The following is a 16482-nucleotide window of genomic DNA, read 5'->3' as shown; positions in this document are numbered from 1 at the left end:
GTACCTTTGAACTTGGAGGTTAAACATCTTAAGGAGCCAAGGACCATTGTGGCCCCAGTGCAATTCTCCTGAAGCCAGAGGGCAGCCGTGGTAGCCCCTGCCATGCTTGTGGGGCTGATGCCCAATAGTGAGGAAGCACCAACACCCTCCAGGGACTCAGCATGTCCAGAGGGAGAGAGAAACTTCCCAGGTCCATCTAAACACATGCAAGGTTGTGCACTCATAAAAGCCTGAACACAGGTGACTTGTAGGTCCACCGGGACCTTTAGGGACAAGTGAACTGTCCCTGGGCACTTGGCCCTGGGTGGGTCTGGCCTCCCCACACAGCTCTCTGGGAATTTTCTGTTGGCATCCATCCCCTCGGTGGCAGCCCATGGGGAAAGCTTCACTGGGGAAGGTTCCCAGGAATGGGGGGATATTATTTCTGCTTTGAATTTGGCCTCAGCACTGGTCTGCCCCATAGATTTCCAGCCTGCCCCCTTCCTACCTGCCAGCAGCTCACAGGGGTGCCCATAACCTCACGTGGTACCTAATAAAACAATCCCTCCTCTTGAGGCAGCTCATTGTGTTTTGTGAGACAGGGATGGAGACCCAAAATGTCCTCATCACGTCAGCTGGAGAGGAGGGACGGGGAGATCCTGGGCTCCTGCCAGTCCTTCTGCTGCTGGCCCCCCACGGCAGTGCTGGGGCTTTGAAACCGATGCTGAAGCCCCAGATCGAGGGGTCCCAATACCCCATCTCTCGCCCACCCTTTCCTCCTCCTCACTCCAGGTCCCAGCAGAGGACGAAACCTGAGACTGGAGCAAATGGCATCCGAAGCAGCCCCTGTCCCCAGGCAGCGGGAGCTGGTCGGGTCCCCAGGGCACAGCTGCGGGGAATGCAGCGCCTTTGTCACCAGCTAATTTTGGCTCCTCTGTGCTCTGAAAACCATCCCAAGGCAGCCAGGAGGAAAGATGCTGGAGGCACGGCCCCGCAGGGGCTTTTGCCTTATAAAGCTCTGACGGGGCTGGTATAAAGCCTCCTCCTCGGTGGCTCGGAGCAGATCCGCTGCGCTGGTCCTTGGAGCTGGGGAAGGGGAAAGGTCCTTGGAGGGGCTCCCATGGAGGGTGGGCACAGCGGGGGGTTCTCCTGTGCTTGCTGGGCCTTGACTAGTGCAGGTTAATCGAGGATGGGACTGACACTGCCATTGCTGCTGTCACCGTCACCAGCTTGGGGGCTATTGCATTGCCCCCACCAGGGCAAATCTCCCCCCTTGGTGTCCAGGCAGAGGAGGAGGAGCCGGGGAAGGTGGCAGTGCATCCCCTGCTCTGCAGGACAGGGGGGCTGTCTGTGATCCCCACCATGGGAGCTACCTCATGCATGCAGCTGTGTGTCCCTCCATGACCATAATAGCCTCGGGATTAAAATACCGGGCATTGTCCCTGCTGAGCTGCACGCTGGGGATTGTTTGCTCCTAAACTTGCCCCTAAATATATCCCAGGGAACAGGTGTCACCTGCCCCTCCGATCCTCTGCCGTGCGACGCCTCCCTCCGCAGGGACACTGGGCAAGGGGCTTTGCGGGGTGCAGAGGGGCGAGACAGCAGCTTTTTTTGCTGCTTTTCAGGAATTTCACAGGGAAAACATCAGGGCTTGTGAGGGACTGAAAGCTGCTTGAGCATCCCAACTCGCTGTGCTGTGCTGGGAGAGCCTGGACGGTCCTGCTCCCCAAAGAGGGGACTGCTCCGTCCTTGGTCCCAACCAATCATCTGGGCTCATGCTGTAACCCCACCTTTACTGTTTGCCCCATCACCCCTCAGCAACATGCCCTTCCCTGTCCTCTGGCAGCTGTGGTGGCTCCAGGGAGGCCAGCGCTCCCGTGGGGACATCGCTGTGTGCTTGCAGCATTGCAGAGCGTGTGTGCACCATCATCCACCGTGGGGATCATCACGAGCACCACATCAGCTCTCCAGGCTGCTCACACCACCCCACCTCCCCTTCAGAGACTTTCTGAAAGGAAAAAAGAAAAAAAAGAAAGAAAAAAAGAAAGGGAAAAAAAGAAAAAAGAGAAGAAAATTTAAAAAAGAAAGAAAAAAGAAAAAATAAGAGGAAAAAAAAAAAAATCAGGAGATTTTGTGCAAAGAAAAAGCACTGCAGTGTTTCAGCTCATGGTTTCTGCCTCCTCACAGACTCAGGGCTTTTCCAGAGTCTCTGATGCTGGTTTATATTGGAGAGGAGCGAGGCAGATGTGCCGTGACAAATACACCCCGTCCGCAGGGGCACTGCCATTGCCAGCCTGGCCCGGCACGGCTGCGTGCTCACACACGACACGCGTGTGAGTAGGGCGTCGGGCAGCGAGTGCTGGCCGAGCTGGGGTGATTCACGTGCAAACAGCACAGGAATTTGTGTGTTTGGGGGGTGGCGAGGTCACAGGTGAAATAAATACACGGATGCACTAAAACACGTGTGCGGGCGATGCGTGTGTGTCACCCCGTGTCCGAGACGGTGCCCCAGGTGTGGGCAGCGCGTCACGGGGCGCCGGGGCTCGCTGCGAACGTGTTGCACGCACGAGAGAGGGGATTTGTGCTATTTTTACTGACCACTTGCAGGCAGGCTGCGGTTTCATACTCCCCCTCTGCCGCCAGCCCCCGGCAGTGTGCGGCTCTCCGGAGGCCAGGCATCACCTCCCTCCTGCGCAGCACCGAGGTAAGGCGCTGCCGTGGGTGTCCCCCCACCCGTGACACCCTGGGTGTGCCAGTGGTGACACGGGTGCGAGCATGAGACCGCCGGTACTTGCACGTGGCGGCGTGGCAGAGAGGAGCCCCCGGCACATGAATTTTTGTCTGAATTTCTCCCCTGTCTGAGGTTGCTCAGACATTTTCTCTGCGCTTGGAGAGAGGGTTGGTGGGGAGAAATACCATTAAAATACCCAGGCTTTGGAGCTGAGATTTGCTGGATTTTTCTGAAAACTGGCAAACAGAACCATTTTGGGGAGCATTTTGGGGAGTCCTGGCCTGACTGCTCACGGTCACTCGTGTGACCAGGGAGGTGAGGTTCAAGGGTGCGAGCAGAGCGTGCGGCATCATGTCAGCTGGGCGTGTGTTCGTGGTATGTCTCTGGCCCCCTGGGATGGGGGAGGATGTCAGGATTGACTGCGTTTGGATTTATGGGGTTATTTCTTTTAGGGATTTCTGTGATCTAATGGCTTCATAAGCTTTTTAAGCTTTCCACGGCGGGGGGCATGCAAACAGTGCAGAATTAGATCCTCTTGTCCCCATCAGAGAGCAAAGCCTCTTGTGGATGCTCCAGATCCAGCTGGAGCCCAAAAGTCCCTGCACGAGATTGCTGGGCATGTCTTACTGGCACAGCTGAGTCCCGGCTGCCCTCTGGGAAGCCAATTTAGAACTATATGGCCCTAAAAATTGATTGACCTTGGTAGAGGTCGTCAGCCTGAGGTGCAGTCTGGGTCCCACCTTCTAGGGACTCTAGGCTTTGCTCCGACGGGGAACGCTGGGGATGCTGAGAGCCTTCTCCCAGCCCTGCTCACCTCCAGAGAGCCAAAGGCTTTTCTGCCTCCCCCAAAATAAATTCGGGGGGAGCAGCTGGGACCCGACCCGCTCAATGCACTGGTGTCAGGCAAGAGGAGCCGCCTTCCCTGCATGTCCTCTGGGACGTTTGTCGTATCGCCAAAAACCTCCAAAAAGCCACAAAACCGGCATCTCCGGCTGCACCTGACTGATGTGGCTTTTGGAAGAAAAAAAATCCCGTTCTTGGGATTTTTCCTTGTAAATCCAGGGATCTGGCAGGTTATTCCTGCTGGGATTTTATGGCATTTCCCCCACAAACTCCATTCCTTCAGGCCACGGCTCTGGCCAGGGAGCAGGGGGTACGGGGAGGGGACAGGGACATGGGACGGAGCTGAGAGGTGCAGTGAGATTTCCTTGGCACGGGCTCCATGAACACCTGGGAGCAGCTGTTTGAGACCAGAATTGTTCCTTTTTCTTTCCCCCAGCAGGAATCTTTGGGGTTTAAAACAGTTCCCAAATTTTTAGGGGACGCAAAGAGGTCAAGGCAAAAAATCCCAGCGTTGCCAATTCAGTTCTAAGGAAAAGGACTAAACCCACTGCTGGAAAATGCTGTTTCTTTCTGAACTACGGCATCAGTTTGTTATTCCTGGTTGGAAAGAGAAAAAAAAAAATAAATTGATTGGCATTTTCCCACACATGTTTCTATTATTCAGGTTTACGCTGTGCCCGGTTTCTTGGCAGGAGAGGGAGGTGTTAGAGGCAGTGCCGTGGAAGCTGGCGAGGCCGTGCATTTTGAAGCAGCTGCCAGGGCATAGGATTACCAAGCAAATTTAAAATATGAAACCCTGAGAATTTTACCAGCGACACGGCTGCTAAAGGAACCTGCTCAGCCACTTGGCCGTCACTTGTTGCCCCTTGCTCCATCACTCCCGAGATGGGTTTTGGCTCCACCATCCTCTCGGTTGCCCATGGGGTGCTGCGGGATGGGGCCTCCCCAAGAAGACACAGTGTGGGGGCCCCCAAGATGCCCCATTTCTCCTGAGTTTTCCAGCCACACTCACCTCCGTCCCCTCGCCCCGAGCTGGGGTGGGTGATGCAGCTGGCTGGGGAGCAGCTCGGTGCTTGGGAAAACCCCCGAGGAGCAGGAGACGGAGTCCCGCGGGGCGGCTGGAGGCAGGTTGGAGCTTGCCTGAAATAAGGTTTCCTCGGAGCTGGGCGGTTCGTCTTGGTGGTTCACAGCGGGATGGCGAGACTGGGGAGTCGCTTCCCTCCGCCGACAGCACGGGGCAGCACGGGACCTCGGGAGCATCCCAACGCCGTCACCACTTTCTGGGTTCGGGTGGATTTGGGATTTGTTCCTTTGTTTCAGCTTCTTTCCCTTTTTTTTGCCAGGCGAACAGCACGACGCCGCAATGCCAGAGCCGTAAGTAGCACGAGTTTCCCTCAGATTTCACCAAACCCTCACCGGGCTGCTTGTGCCAGCTGAGCTTGTCCGTTTTTGGGGGGCTTCAGCTGGGAGACCAGCCCATGCTCAAGACCTCTGTGCCATTCCCTTCACAAAAACTACCTTTAAATAAAAATTCTTAGCGATTTCAATGTCCTGATTCAAACCTTGGAGCTTTCCTAGATGCCGAAATAGGGATCCGAGGTGGGCAGCACCACTCGCTTTGCCGTGAGGCTCTTTGTAGCACATCGTACAAATACAACATACTCCCTGGTGTGAACCAAAAGGAGAAACCTCCCTGGAAAGCTTTCATCAAGCAATGACACAGGGATGCCCCAGCCCCTCAAACCTGACCAGGATCCAAGGGTCCTCCGTGCCAGCCCCCGGCTGTGCGAGGAGCGCATGAATGGGGGTGTTGTAGCCCAGTCCCCAGGGACTGAGCTGGGGCTGGCACGATGGGCACTGTGACAGCTCGTGTGCCTCGTTTGGGTGGCATTTTGGCTTTCTGAGCAGTGGCCCTGAGCGCCCACTGCATTTCCAGAGAGCACCGTCATCCCAGACCTGGCTCACCTGCAGGTGGCTGCTGTTAGATACAGAAATAAGGAAACCAACCACAATCACACGAGATGCTTTTCTTGACTGTCACCTCTTTTTGACTCTCATTCACTGATGCCCTGTTCTCTTCTCTTGTTCCTTATTGCTCCTTCCTGAACACACACCTGCCTGCAGGGAGGTAAGTGCCTTTCCTTTCAGGAGCCATCTCGATGCTATTCTGCATTTGCTGCGAGTTTGTTTTCAAAGGGTTTCTTTTTTTTTTTTCCCTCCTCCCCTTTCCCCTAGAGAAAATCCAAGATCACAGCCTCACGCAAACTCTTGTTGAAGGTGAGTCCTGAGGGTTGGAAACTCCCTGGGGTTCATCTTGCTGGGGAAGAGGAGCCAGGGTTGAAGTGCGTGGTCGGTGGCACAGCGATGAGGAACGGCAGAAGTATGGGCCTTGGGGAGCAGCTCCCGTTCCCACCTCTTGTCTTCTCAAAAATCCTCACTCATGTGGGCTTTGTGGTCCAAACAAACCTCCCCTCACCTCCACTTTACTAAGGTGGGGAGAGACTCCCGACGCCTTCAGCTCTAAAGCCACAGACCTCATGTTTGTGCACCAGCAGCTCTGCAGCACAAGCTTGGGAGCTCCCTGGGTTGTGGCTTGGGAAAATCATTTACTGCCGCAGCAGAGCAAACCGATGCAAAGAAAGTGCCGATGTCAGCATCTGTCGGGACCACCGCCACCGCATCCCCACGGTACCTCTGGCCATGCTGGTCCCCCCTGCCTTCAGGGCCACCACACAAAAGATGTAGGGATTTTTTTGATGTGTGTTGCAGCAGCACAGTGATTTTGGGAGGACAGCTACAGCAGGGAGGAGGTTTGGGAGGCAAACAGGACTGTCCCACCCTAGAGACGTTGCGCAAGGAGGCTCGGGGGGAACAGAGGAGCCTGTCTGTTCACGCTTCTGCCATTGACTTGTGCTCGTAGAGTTTGATGCTGGCAAAAGCGAAGGAGGAGTGGGAACAGGAGATCGTGGACAAGCAGTCGGAGAAGGAAAGATACCTGTCTGAGCGGATCACACCACTGTACACCAGTGGGCTTTCCTTGAGCCAGCTCCAGGTATTTCTCAGGTCCGAGGGTGGAGCGAGCTCCTTGGGAGCATGGAGGGGCATCGCTCACTGCTCTTCTATTGTTCTTGGCCCCCAGGACCTGTGCAGGGAGCTGCATGAGAAGGTTGAAATTGTGGATGAAGAGAGATATGACATCGAAGCGAAATGCAACCATAACACTCGGGAGGTAGGAGGCAGGATGGGCTGTTCACTTCTATGTTAACTCCCTCCCAGATGGTAGCTTGGGCCTTGTGGGGGGTCTGTCATGGACTGGGCTGAGCTTGGATGTGGGACATGCACCAGGGTTATCTAAGGGTTGGTATTTGCTCTGCAAGGCATCACTCAGCACAAGGTTCATCGCTGCCTCAGGGAACTCAAACTGTCCACTGGGTCCACAGGCAACCTCCTTGCTCTCCTGGTCACCTCTTGTGGGTCTGAGAGCTCCTTCTCCTGGTACAGCTGCCACCTGAACAGGCTGGGACAAGGCAATGACAACAGCTCTGTGCTCAGGTGGACAGTCCCTTGGTGAAGGTGGTCCTCATGGCTGCAGGAGAGGCACAGACCGCTCTGGTGTGCTGTGTCAGCAGAGGCTCCTGCTTCACATAGGAGCTTGCAAGGCAGCCATGCGATGACCTCCCACTCCTCCTCCTTTCCTCAACCTGCAGATTAAAGATCTGAAAATCAAAGTGCTTGATCTTCGAGGAAAGTTCAAGCGACCTCCCCTGCGGCGAGTCCGCGTCTCCGCCGATGCCATGCTGAGGGCTCTGCTGGGCTCCAAGCACAAGGTGTCCATGGATCTGAGAGCCAACCTGAAGTCTGTCAAGAAGGAGGACACGGAGAAGGTGGGTGACTCTTCCGGAGGCCAGAGATGAAGACACCTCCTAGGGATGCCCTTGCCCTTCTCCAAGGTTCCCTGTGAAGCCTGCATGGGTTGTGCTCATCCCTTGTAAGCCCCAGAAATAGCACGGGGCAGTCCTTGTGAGGCCTTGGCCATTGCAGGATGTTGTAGGACCACGTGGAAGCAGTTTAACTGGGCCAGGTAACTGGTGGACAATAACAAGTGAGATTTAGAGCTGCCTCCATGATGCTCTTCCCTCCCAGAACACGTGAGGGTCTTCAGCTGGGGCTCCTATTGGGTGCAATCACTCCCAGAAAACACCAAGGAAACTCCCAGACCCAGATTAGATAAGACAGAGCAAGCGCAGCAAGCGTGCTTGGCCTGAGATAAACGGCCCAGTTCACACCAGCTTTGCAGAGATGCGAGAGGGGAAAGTCTCAGTACCAGAGATGAGGAGTGATGCCCAAACCTGCCTGGGGTGTGCAGGCACCCCCATGGCAAGAGCTGTGCCGCTTTCCTGGGGCCTCTCCCCAAAGCGGTTTTACCCTTTGGTCTCAGCTCAACAGACTGGATCAGAATCTCAGTTTTCAATTATTTTTCCTTTTTTTCCCCCCTGTTGCTGGTATAGCATATTTTTGTCTTTTGGATCGAGAACTGTGTTTACAGTCCTCAACGCCAGGTGGTGAATAGATCTGAGTTTATTTTAGATGTCGTGAGATGATTTTGGGGCATGGCTTGTAATCTATGAATGCTTGTGGGTTGGCAGAGCAGACACCTGGGCATGCTCCCAGAGCTGCCGTCATCTCCCCTTTCTGTTCTGGAAGCGGCTGCCAGGATCTCACTGTCACACCAGCAATCCCAGTCCCCTCCAAAAGCTTGGAGAAGGTGGAGATGGGTTTTGTGTGGGCTGGGAGAAAGTTTTTTTGCTTACATTTGCCCTGGTGTGCTGGTGTAAATACAGAGTAAGTCCCATGTGCTGGTTTCTTCCTCCTAAAGAAATTTTCTGGGATTTTTGTGCCTTCTAGTGCATTAATGCAACTTAGACAGGCTTTGGGGGGGTATTCACATGAATCCAGACCTCCCTGCGGAGACCAGACCACTGTTTTCCATCTTCCCGGTCAGCTCCACGTTCGGGGACATGTGGCAGAGCTGGCTCTGAGGGAGAGGGCATTTGCATCAGGGCAGCTGCCTTCCCCGTGCTGCTTGTGCGCCAGGGCTGAGGGCTCTGTGCGATGGGGTGGGACAGCGTGGGGCTGCTGGCTGCCCCATCGCTTGGCCATTGCAACCCCTGACCCCGTCCCTCCTGCAGGAGCGCCCCGTGGAAGTGGGTGACTGGCGCAAGAACGTGGAGGCCATGTCGGGGATGGAGGGGCGAAAGAAGATGTTCGACGCTGCCAAGTCCCCCACGGGCCAGTGAGAGGTAGGGGACCAGTCCTCCTTCCCCTGCGATGCCCCGTGCGCCCTGCAGCGTCCCTGGTCTGCGCTTGTGAAACTGCCCCCACTCATTACAGACAAAGGCATCACATGCCCCATCTCCCACCCCACACTTGGGACGAGTGCCTGTCCCGCACGTCCCTGCCATGGAGCCCCTGCCAGCAGCTATTGTCCTCTCCCAGCTTGTCCTCCCTGGCTCTCCAGGGTCTGCTGCCCACGCCACACTCATCCTGCACAGCATGGGCATCACTGCCACCAACTTCAGGCTGCTGAAAGCAGCTTGAAAACTCCTCTTCTGCCCCACTGCTCTGCTCTGTTTCTTTCCCACAGGAGCATCGGGAAGAAGAGCCTCCCCACCCCTGCTGCCTACCTCCCCTTCCCTTGCTGCCCCTCCGTGCTTTTTATTCCCTCACCCTGAATTCACCATTGAGCTGAAACACGTGGACAACTGTGTGGGAAGGAGATCTGAGCTTCTTTCTTTCAGCACTGCCATCAGCCCTGCTCCTGTAAGACCCCAGCACAGTGGCTCCCTGGTATCACCTGCACGGGCCATGCTGTCTCCAAGTGGCCACTGGCCATCCCTCCCCTCCCACCACTACAGAGAGGCCCTGGAGATGGCTGCTTGTCCTCCCACTCCCCCATCCTCTGGTGGGTGCAGCCTGAGATGTACCCATGTGGCCGCACGTGTATTAAAGGACGGTCTCCGAGGCAGAGCGCTGCGTGGGCTTGTCACTGTGGGAGCACCGGCCAGGGGCAGGTGCTGGTCCACAGGCTGGTGGGGAAGATAGATACCCTGATCCTTTCCTGCCACCCTGCAATGTCCCCATGCTGGCGCTCAGGCCAGCAGCACGCCCTGGGATCAGATTTGCTTTGGGCTCATCTCTTCCAGCCCCCCAGGCTGTTGCCTGGTGTCCCTTGTGCCCCACCAGCTCTGCTGAGACCCCCTGACCCCATGCATGGGCCACCCCTCTCCCCTCCCATGCGCCGCAGCCCTCGCTGGACTTCAGCGATGCACTAGCCTCCAACGATGCACCAACCTCCCAGGCAGCAAGGCTTGGGTCTCAGTGCGGAGATGGCTGGCTGCTGGCTCCCCCCACCCCTTCTTCTCCTCTGGTTTTGGAAAAGCCTTCAGAGCTTGCTCACCCAGGCACCAATCCTCCCACCAGCTGCCCCATCACAGGCACCGGAGCTGTGGGAACTGGGGCAGCCCTGTTTCAAGGATTAATTCGAGCGGTGTTTCAGGAGAGCATGAGATGAATCCATCTTTCAGGCCAAACAGCTCGCAATGCCCCACTAGTCCTATCATCTTCTATGTCACAACCCCCCATACTGCAGCTGGTTGAGTGCAAGCAGCTGGGAACATGCCAGCTCTTCCCCAGAGCAGGGCTGGAGGGGAGAATTGGTGAGAATTCACACCAAATTGGGTCTTCTGCTTGGTTGCACTGCGGGAGATGCTGAGGCTCAGCCCCCACGGGGTTCTCTTGGTGTTGTAGCAGTGCCTTGCCCATGTCCCCAAGGTATCCAGAGGAATTGCAGCATCCATGGTTTCAAACCTGTGCCACACCACGGGTGTTTTGCAGCACACCCCTGTCCCTGTGTAATGAGCTTGTAAAGCACAGACAATGCTGTAAACTCGGAACAAAGTGCAGGTCCCCAGACACGCACCAGGGCTGGAAGGAAACAGCATCAAAAAGTGCACGGTCTCCAACAGAGCTCAATCATCCCAGAAGAACATTGCCTTTCTTTAGGGACAGAAAAGGTGGCCCCATGCAGCTGGCTCTTGCAGGACTTTCTGCAGCAGACTCGGGTAGCTCGGTGGCCAGCAGTGCAAGTGAGGGAGAGCCATCGTAGGGAGGTGGGTTTGGGTTTGGCCTCCAAACCAGCAGGACAGCTGGATTGCTCGGGGCATCACATCCCCTCCTTTGGCCAATTCAGGGATACTGAGCTGAACCACTCACTTTTGTCTCTGGGCAAAGAGGGTCAGGGCAGATGGCAACTGATGGGAACACTTATTTCTAGCATGGTCATTAGCACTCGGGCTGCCACAAGTCCCAGCAGCTCCTTCATGGAGAATTTAAAACTCAATATGAAAACTCTTCCCAAAATTAATGTTAGATCAGAGGTGGCTGTCAGCTGGAAAATACATTTTCCCTCCTCTAGCCAGCACAGATGCTCCGTCTTTGCCTTTCCACCTGACCCTTCATCCCCATCAGCATCCCACTAACTGCTGCCAGGGCCACCCCCTGCGTGTCCAGAGCAGTTGCACAGCACACAAAGCCTGTTCCACCCATTTTTTCCTTTCCAAGCTGAGTTTGGCAGAGCAGCCGCAGCCTAGCACAGCGCCAGGACTCGCTGACCACGTGTCCTCACCCTGCACACCTCGGGACGGGCTCCCAGCCCTGGGAAGCGAGTCTCTGTCTTGGCCAACCCAAGCCACTCTGCTCTCGGAGGTGATCGGAGATCAGGCGTGGTGAGATCCCAGGGTGCTGCCACGGCCCAACCTGCCCCATCACTGGAGGCAGAAGGTTTTGGCTGCGCTCTCGCCCCTCCGAGCTCGCTGCCCGAGCGGGAGCCGTGCCGAGGCAGCGTCCTGGGATCTCGCCGCGCACGCTATCCCCAGAGGGAACTCACACACTCGGCAGCGATCCTGGCAGAGGAAGAAAGGTCTGTGGGGAGAGGCATAACTGTTACCTGACCGACTGGTATAGCTGGAAAATGCAAGAGAGGTTTCACGGAAACAAAGCCTCCTTCAGACCTGGAACAGAAGCAGAAAATCGCAAGCCGAGTCTGGGTTGAGAACAGTTGCTCTGAGCTTAGTGCAATTATGTTAATTTGGTAATTAAAAAAAAAAAAGGGTGGTGTTTGTGGGGCGGGGAGGGATGGTAGTGAGATGAAAGGCAATATGGGTGATGGGTGCTGTGGGACCAGGCTCCGGCCGATGCTCGGCAGCCAGCCTGTGCCCATGCCCAGCTCATCATCAGATCCCGCACACCAAGACACCCGAAACTGCTGCAGAGCAAAACCTCAGGGCTCGCCAACACATCTCTGCAGCCACTGTAAGAGCCAGCCGGGGTGTACTCAGCGAGGTCCTGTAGCCCACGTGCACTCCTTGTAGGCTGTAGATGACTTTGCGTGGCTGCCTTGTGTGGGGGAGTGAAAAACCCAACCACAAAACTCTTCGCTTAGTTCTCCGACTTTTTCAAAGTACGATGCTCCCCAGTCACCATGTCCCACTTTCATCCTCCTCTGGTGGAAACCCACGTTGATCAGTCATGGGAAAACAAAGTTTTATGGATGTCAGTTTTATTAGAAACATGGAAAAACCCCATCTCTTGACAGGGGTCTCCAGGGGAAAATGCAGCTGTCTGCTCTGAGCATGAGGCTCTCCTGGTTGTTTCAGGGGACTGGGAGCCAAGTCTTCTCCTCCACCTCTGCTCTGGAGCTGCTTCTGTGGCTCTGGGCCAGCTGGGAGCCCAGCTCTCCCCTTGGTGAAAGGGGCAGGTTGAGCCTTTCATCCCAGGATGCGCCTGGTTTCCCTTGCACCAGGCCAGCTCTGCTGTCCCACTGCTGCTTCCCTCCTAGGTGACAATAATCTCAATTTCTTGTCTCTGAATTCGAAGGGAACCCTATGGTAACCCCTTTTTACTGAAAATTCAGCCCAAATGGGGGACTTGCAAGGCTCTTCTTCGGGAGAGAAGCTGATGCTGGAGCAGTCGCTAATGAAATTGTATTTATTTCCAGAAGAACTGCATGAGTCAGTCCTGTCTCCTTGAGCTGAGCAGAGCCCTGTCCCTGTGGTCCTCCAGGTTGCTCCATTGCAGCCAAGAGCTCCCAAAGCAAAGCAAAAAGCAAAGTGCTGGAAGCTTGAAATTGCAGAAATTGCAAAATAAATTGGAGCGTAGAAAAAAAATTTTAATCAACCCAATGATTTTCTGCTGGAAAGGTTTTGCTGGCAAAACTGCAATGAGGGAGACACAAAGGGCTTGGCCTGACGTGGCCTTTCAAAAATATCCCTCCTAGTTGGTTGTAAAATGGTCCCTTCCTTTCCTAGGATGCTCTGCAACCTCCTTGCTAATCAGTCATGCCTAGAGACACCTGAACTGTGCCCGAATATTTCCCTGAGCATATTTGCAACTTAGCTGATGGCTGGACCTGCAAAGGGAGGAAAAGGAGGAGGATTAGCAGCGATGGGCAACCCTGGAGTAGGAAGAGGTAAAGTTTATCCCACAGCCTCTGAAGACCACTGCAGCACCCTGCCCTGCACGGGGGTTAACTCCAGGCTGCAGTCTGTGGTGGTAAAGGTTAAACATTACCCCTGCCCTGACCCGCCATGGGCTCTGTGGTGCTGCCAGTGCAGGGTCAAACCCCATGGCTGCAGCTGTACAGGAGGCAACCCGGGGGCAACTGCACCACTTCGTCAGGGTGCATAACCACCCATCACCCCGGGAGCCATCACTGCGGGTTGTGTGTGTTCCTTGCAGTATAAAACAGCTCCCTGTTTCTTCACTCCCTGTTTCTTCACTCCCATTTTCCCCTCCTGCAGCCCTCCAGGATCGGGTCCTACAGCCCTACAGCCCTGGAGATGAACAAGGTTGGGTTGGGGTACAGCGCTTGGTGTGAGTGGGGTATGTCCATCTTGTCCACCTTCCCTTGCTGTGGCCTGTGTCCTCTCAATCACTGCGCATATTAGAGAGGATTTCTCATTAATTGTGACTACTTTCATGTGCTATGAGGGATGCAGTCTGCCACACAGCTGCTGTCACGCTTGTTCTATCCATGACCTGAAAAGTTTCCACTGGCACCACTTTTGGGGGATGTCCGTGGTTCTTCATCGTTAGACCTGGGGCATCACAGGAGATGGCATCTAATGAGGAGGGTAATCTGCAGAGGAGAATAGGAACCTGAAGGACACTATAGCATCCGTGGGGCACCACAGTGGCATTTCTGAACGAGGATTTGTCTAAAATATTTCTTTTTTTAAAAAAAAGTTAAATTATAAATGAAAAAGAGCCCTCTGCTAGCTAGGTGCAAGGCAGTTTGGACAATGGTTACTCCCTTCCTACAGAAAACTTTAGTCTGTGGTCGGGTTTTGTTCAGTTTCTGAGCAGACACACATCAATCTCAGACACTTTCTGGCTTTCTTCACACCACGGAGGTATCTCTGCACTATCAGTTTCCAGCGCATCGCACGCATCTTCCCAAAAGCTGAAGGAATTGTAGCTGGGGAAGGACAGCCCCGGACCATCCCAGTGCCTGCAGAGCACCAGCATGGGGGAGGCAGGGAGACATCCATGTGTGGGGGCGAGTGGAGGTTTTCAAAGCATTTGCTGATAGGACCTTCATGAGCTGTTGCATTGCTGCAGTGATGGGATGGTGTGGCAGCTGAGAAAGAGTGAAAAACCGCTTCTCCTGGCCATCGAGCTCCATCTGGGGAAGCCCAGGCAGATGATGCTGCTGACTCTGCTCCAGCACTGGCAGCGCGGCAGAGGTGAGCCTGTGGAGCCAAGGGAGGAGCCGAGCTGTGGCCGATGCTGAGGGACTGGCACGGGCAAAAAGGGTGGAGGTGGAAGGTTCACTGCTGGGCCCTGGGGTGAGGTTGAGGGATGCCCTAATTACAGCACCATTGTGGAAACTGGAAGCTCTCCACTGCCCTGTAGCCAAAGAAACGGGCTCTACATAGGGATGAGACACAGGACAGTGTTCCCAAGGGAAAAAAAAACCCCGCTGATACTGGTCTAGCTCCTTAGTGGGTATAAATGGGTGTCTTCTGCTGATCTGCATCAGATGAGGATCTGCCTCCCTGAGCTCCTCAGGCAGATGCAGGTCTGCTGACAGAACCCTCCTGCGAAGAGGCTGGAAAGCCACCCCCGGGCAAAACGGGTACCCGGAGAGAAGTGCTGTTCCACACTACAGCCTTGCCTGCAGCAGCAGAGCCCTGCGGCACAGCTCCCTTAGCCAAGAGCACATAGCTTTCCTCTCCTGGTTGTAGATCTGGGACAGCAGATATGACAGCCTGGTGCATAGGGCAGATCTGGATAAACATCAGACTGGTTCCCCTGATCATCCCTTCCCCACATGGACTCACGCCCCTGCCTTATTTCATCACCTTCAGCTTTGTGGACCTGCAGTTGGGTCTGGGCTTTGGTGATGACCTCAGGGTGGCAAAAATAGCTTTCATAAAGCGAAGTCCAGTCTCACAAAGCGACTGGTGTTCACTGAAGGCATCAACAAGCTTGTGGATAAGGGCTATCCGGTAGATAAGAGTTTTCCCGGATTTCCAGAAGCAAAGACCTTTAGGTCAGCCATGGCTAAGAGGGAAAGTCCAAGTAGAGGTAAATAATCAATTAGCAGGTAGGAAACGATGGTGAGATAGCAAACTACTGATAGTTCTTGCGTATTGGGCATAGCAGAGATGAAGGCTGATTATGCAGCCGTTCAGAAGAATCTTGCAGGACTTGGGGTTAGAATGGCAGGGGATGTTTGGGAGAGTATAAAGTGACACACAGATGGAAAAATCCAACATGACTTCATATATAAGATGATGGGCTCTGGGTTGGCCGTTGCCTACTTGGGAGTGATAGTTTGGGATTATGGTAAACATGAAAAAACATGAGGAACATCAGGGAAAACATGAGCTAAATGCTCTGTGGTGGCAAAAATCTCAACCCATGAGAAATCAATGCTTCGTGCTGCCAAACAGCTCAGCAAGACCCGATCCAAACTAAGGGAGAGGCGGGAACTTTCCCAGCAGTGGGGAATGAACCTGGGGAATTCCTTGCTGAAGGATGTTTTTTATACTAACAATTTTCCTGAGTTTGAGGGAAACTGGGCAAATCTATGGAGGAGAAACCCACTGAGGGGTCTTAAATAAAGAGGAAATCATATTCAGCTCAAAAGATCTCTGAGCTGAAAATAAAGACTGGGGGAGTGTGAGGGTGAGTGTCGTTGAGGCTCATCCTCTGCCTAATCTCTAGACACTAAATGCCTGTCTAGAATTTCTTCATCTTAATAATAAGAGGAATTACAAACTGTGACGTTTTATATTCCTTTGCAGGGTAGATCCTAGCTGGGGTTGTTCTTTCACTACGTTCAATCTAATCCTTTTTAAAATTCTGTTAAGTCCTATGCTTCAGTGATATCCTTTGGCAATGAGTTTTGCAAGTAAAGTGCTCCCTGTGCATTAGTCAGAAAGGTTTATTGCTTTATAGGAGCTTGCTGATGCTGAACTGCTATATATAGTTTGTCAGCAATTAGCAAGACGCTTGCAAGGTTGTTTACGTATTTTTTTTCCTTATGCCACAACTCGCTGAATTTTCTGTATGTATGAAAACACTTGAAAGACAACTGGTGACTCCAAGAAGAAAGAAAATCAGAGAACGTGCCCTGCTTGGAGCGGATGGCTCATTTGACAGGGCTATCTTTTAGAAATGGGATTTTAATCAGGAACCTTTGATTTAAATTGGTTGCTCAGGTCCCGGGCACACCCCTGTGGGCTGGAGGCATGTGTGGCAAGCCCAGCCTTATAACCAGTCCCTCGGGCTGGCAGAGAGATGGATCTCACCAGGATCAGAGACTGAGTTTCAGGGGTCTCAGATGACTTTTTCTGCAGGCATCT

At 54.1% G+C, this 16482-nt stretch overlaps 1 protein-coding gene across 1 annotated transcript; it reads left to right on the top strand.

The window, feature by feature from the left end:
- Positions 1–4747: 4747 nt before the first annotated feature.
- TNNI1 (troponin I1, slow skeletal type) lies at positions 4748–9578 on the top strand. The gene is made up of 7 exons (XM_068419540.1): positions 4748–4837; positions 5789–5830; positions 6474–6605; positions 6693–6782; positions 7261–7437; positions 8743–8853; positions 9198–9578. The coding sequence occupies exons 1-6, from the start codon at positions 4748–4750 to the stop codon at positions 8848–8850; spliced, it is 639 nt and encodes a 212-aa protein (XP_068275641.1). The 3' UTR covers positions 8851–8853; positions 9198–9578.
- Positions 9579–16482: the final 6904 nt, after the last annotated feature.

Source organism: Nyctibius grandis, chromosome 27, assembly GCF_013368605.1.
Source record: "Nyctibius grandis isolate bNycGra1 chromosome 27, bNycGra1.pri, whole genome shotgun sequence".
In the NCBI taxonomy this organism is placed as follows: Eukaryota; Metazoa; Chordata; class Aves; order Nyctibiiformes; family Nyctibiidae; genus Nyctibius; species Nyctibius grandis.
The sequence above is the reverse complement of the archived record's forward strand: the minus strand, read 5'-3'. Positions and strand labels throughout refer to the sequence as shown.

Excerpts from the sequence above, each read along its gene's own strand:
- TNNI1 (XM_068419540.1), top strand. The coding sequence starts at position 4,748 with ATGGCGAGACTGGGGAGTCGCTTCCCTCCGCCGACAGCACGGGGCAGC. Across the intron at positions 6,606-6,692 it reads TTTCCTTGAGCCAGCTCCAG|GACCTGTGCAGGGAGCTGCA; the intron begins GTATTTCTCAGG and ends CTTGGCCCCCAG. Across the intron at positions 7,438-8,742 it reads AGAAGGAGGACACGGAGAAG|GAGCGCCCCGTGGAAGTGGG; the intron begins GTGGGTGACTCT and ends TCCCTCCTGCAG.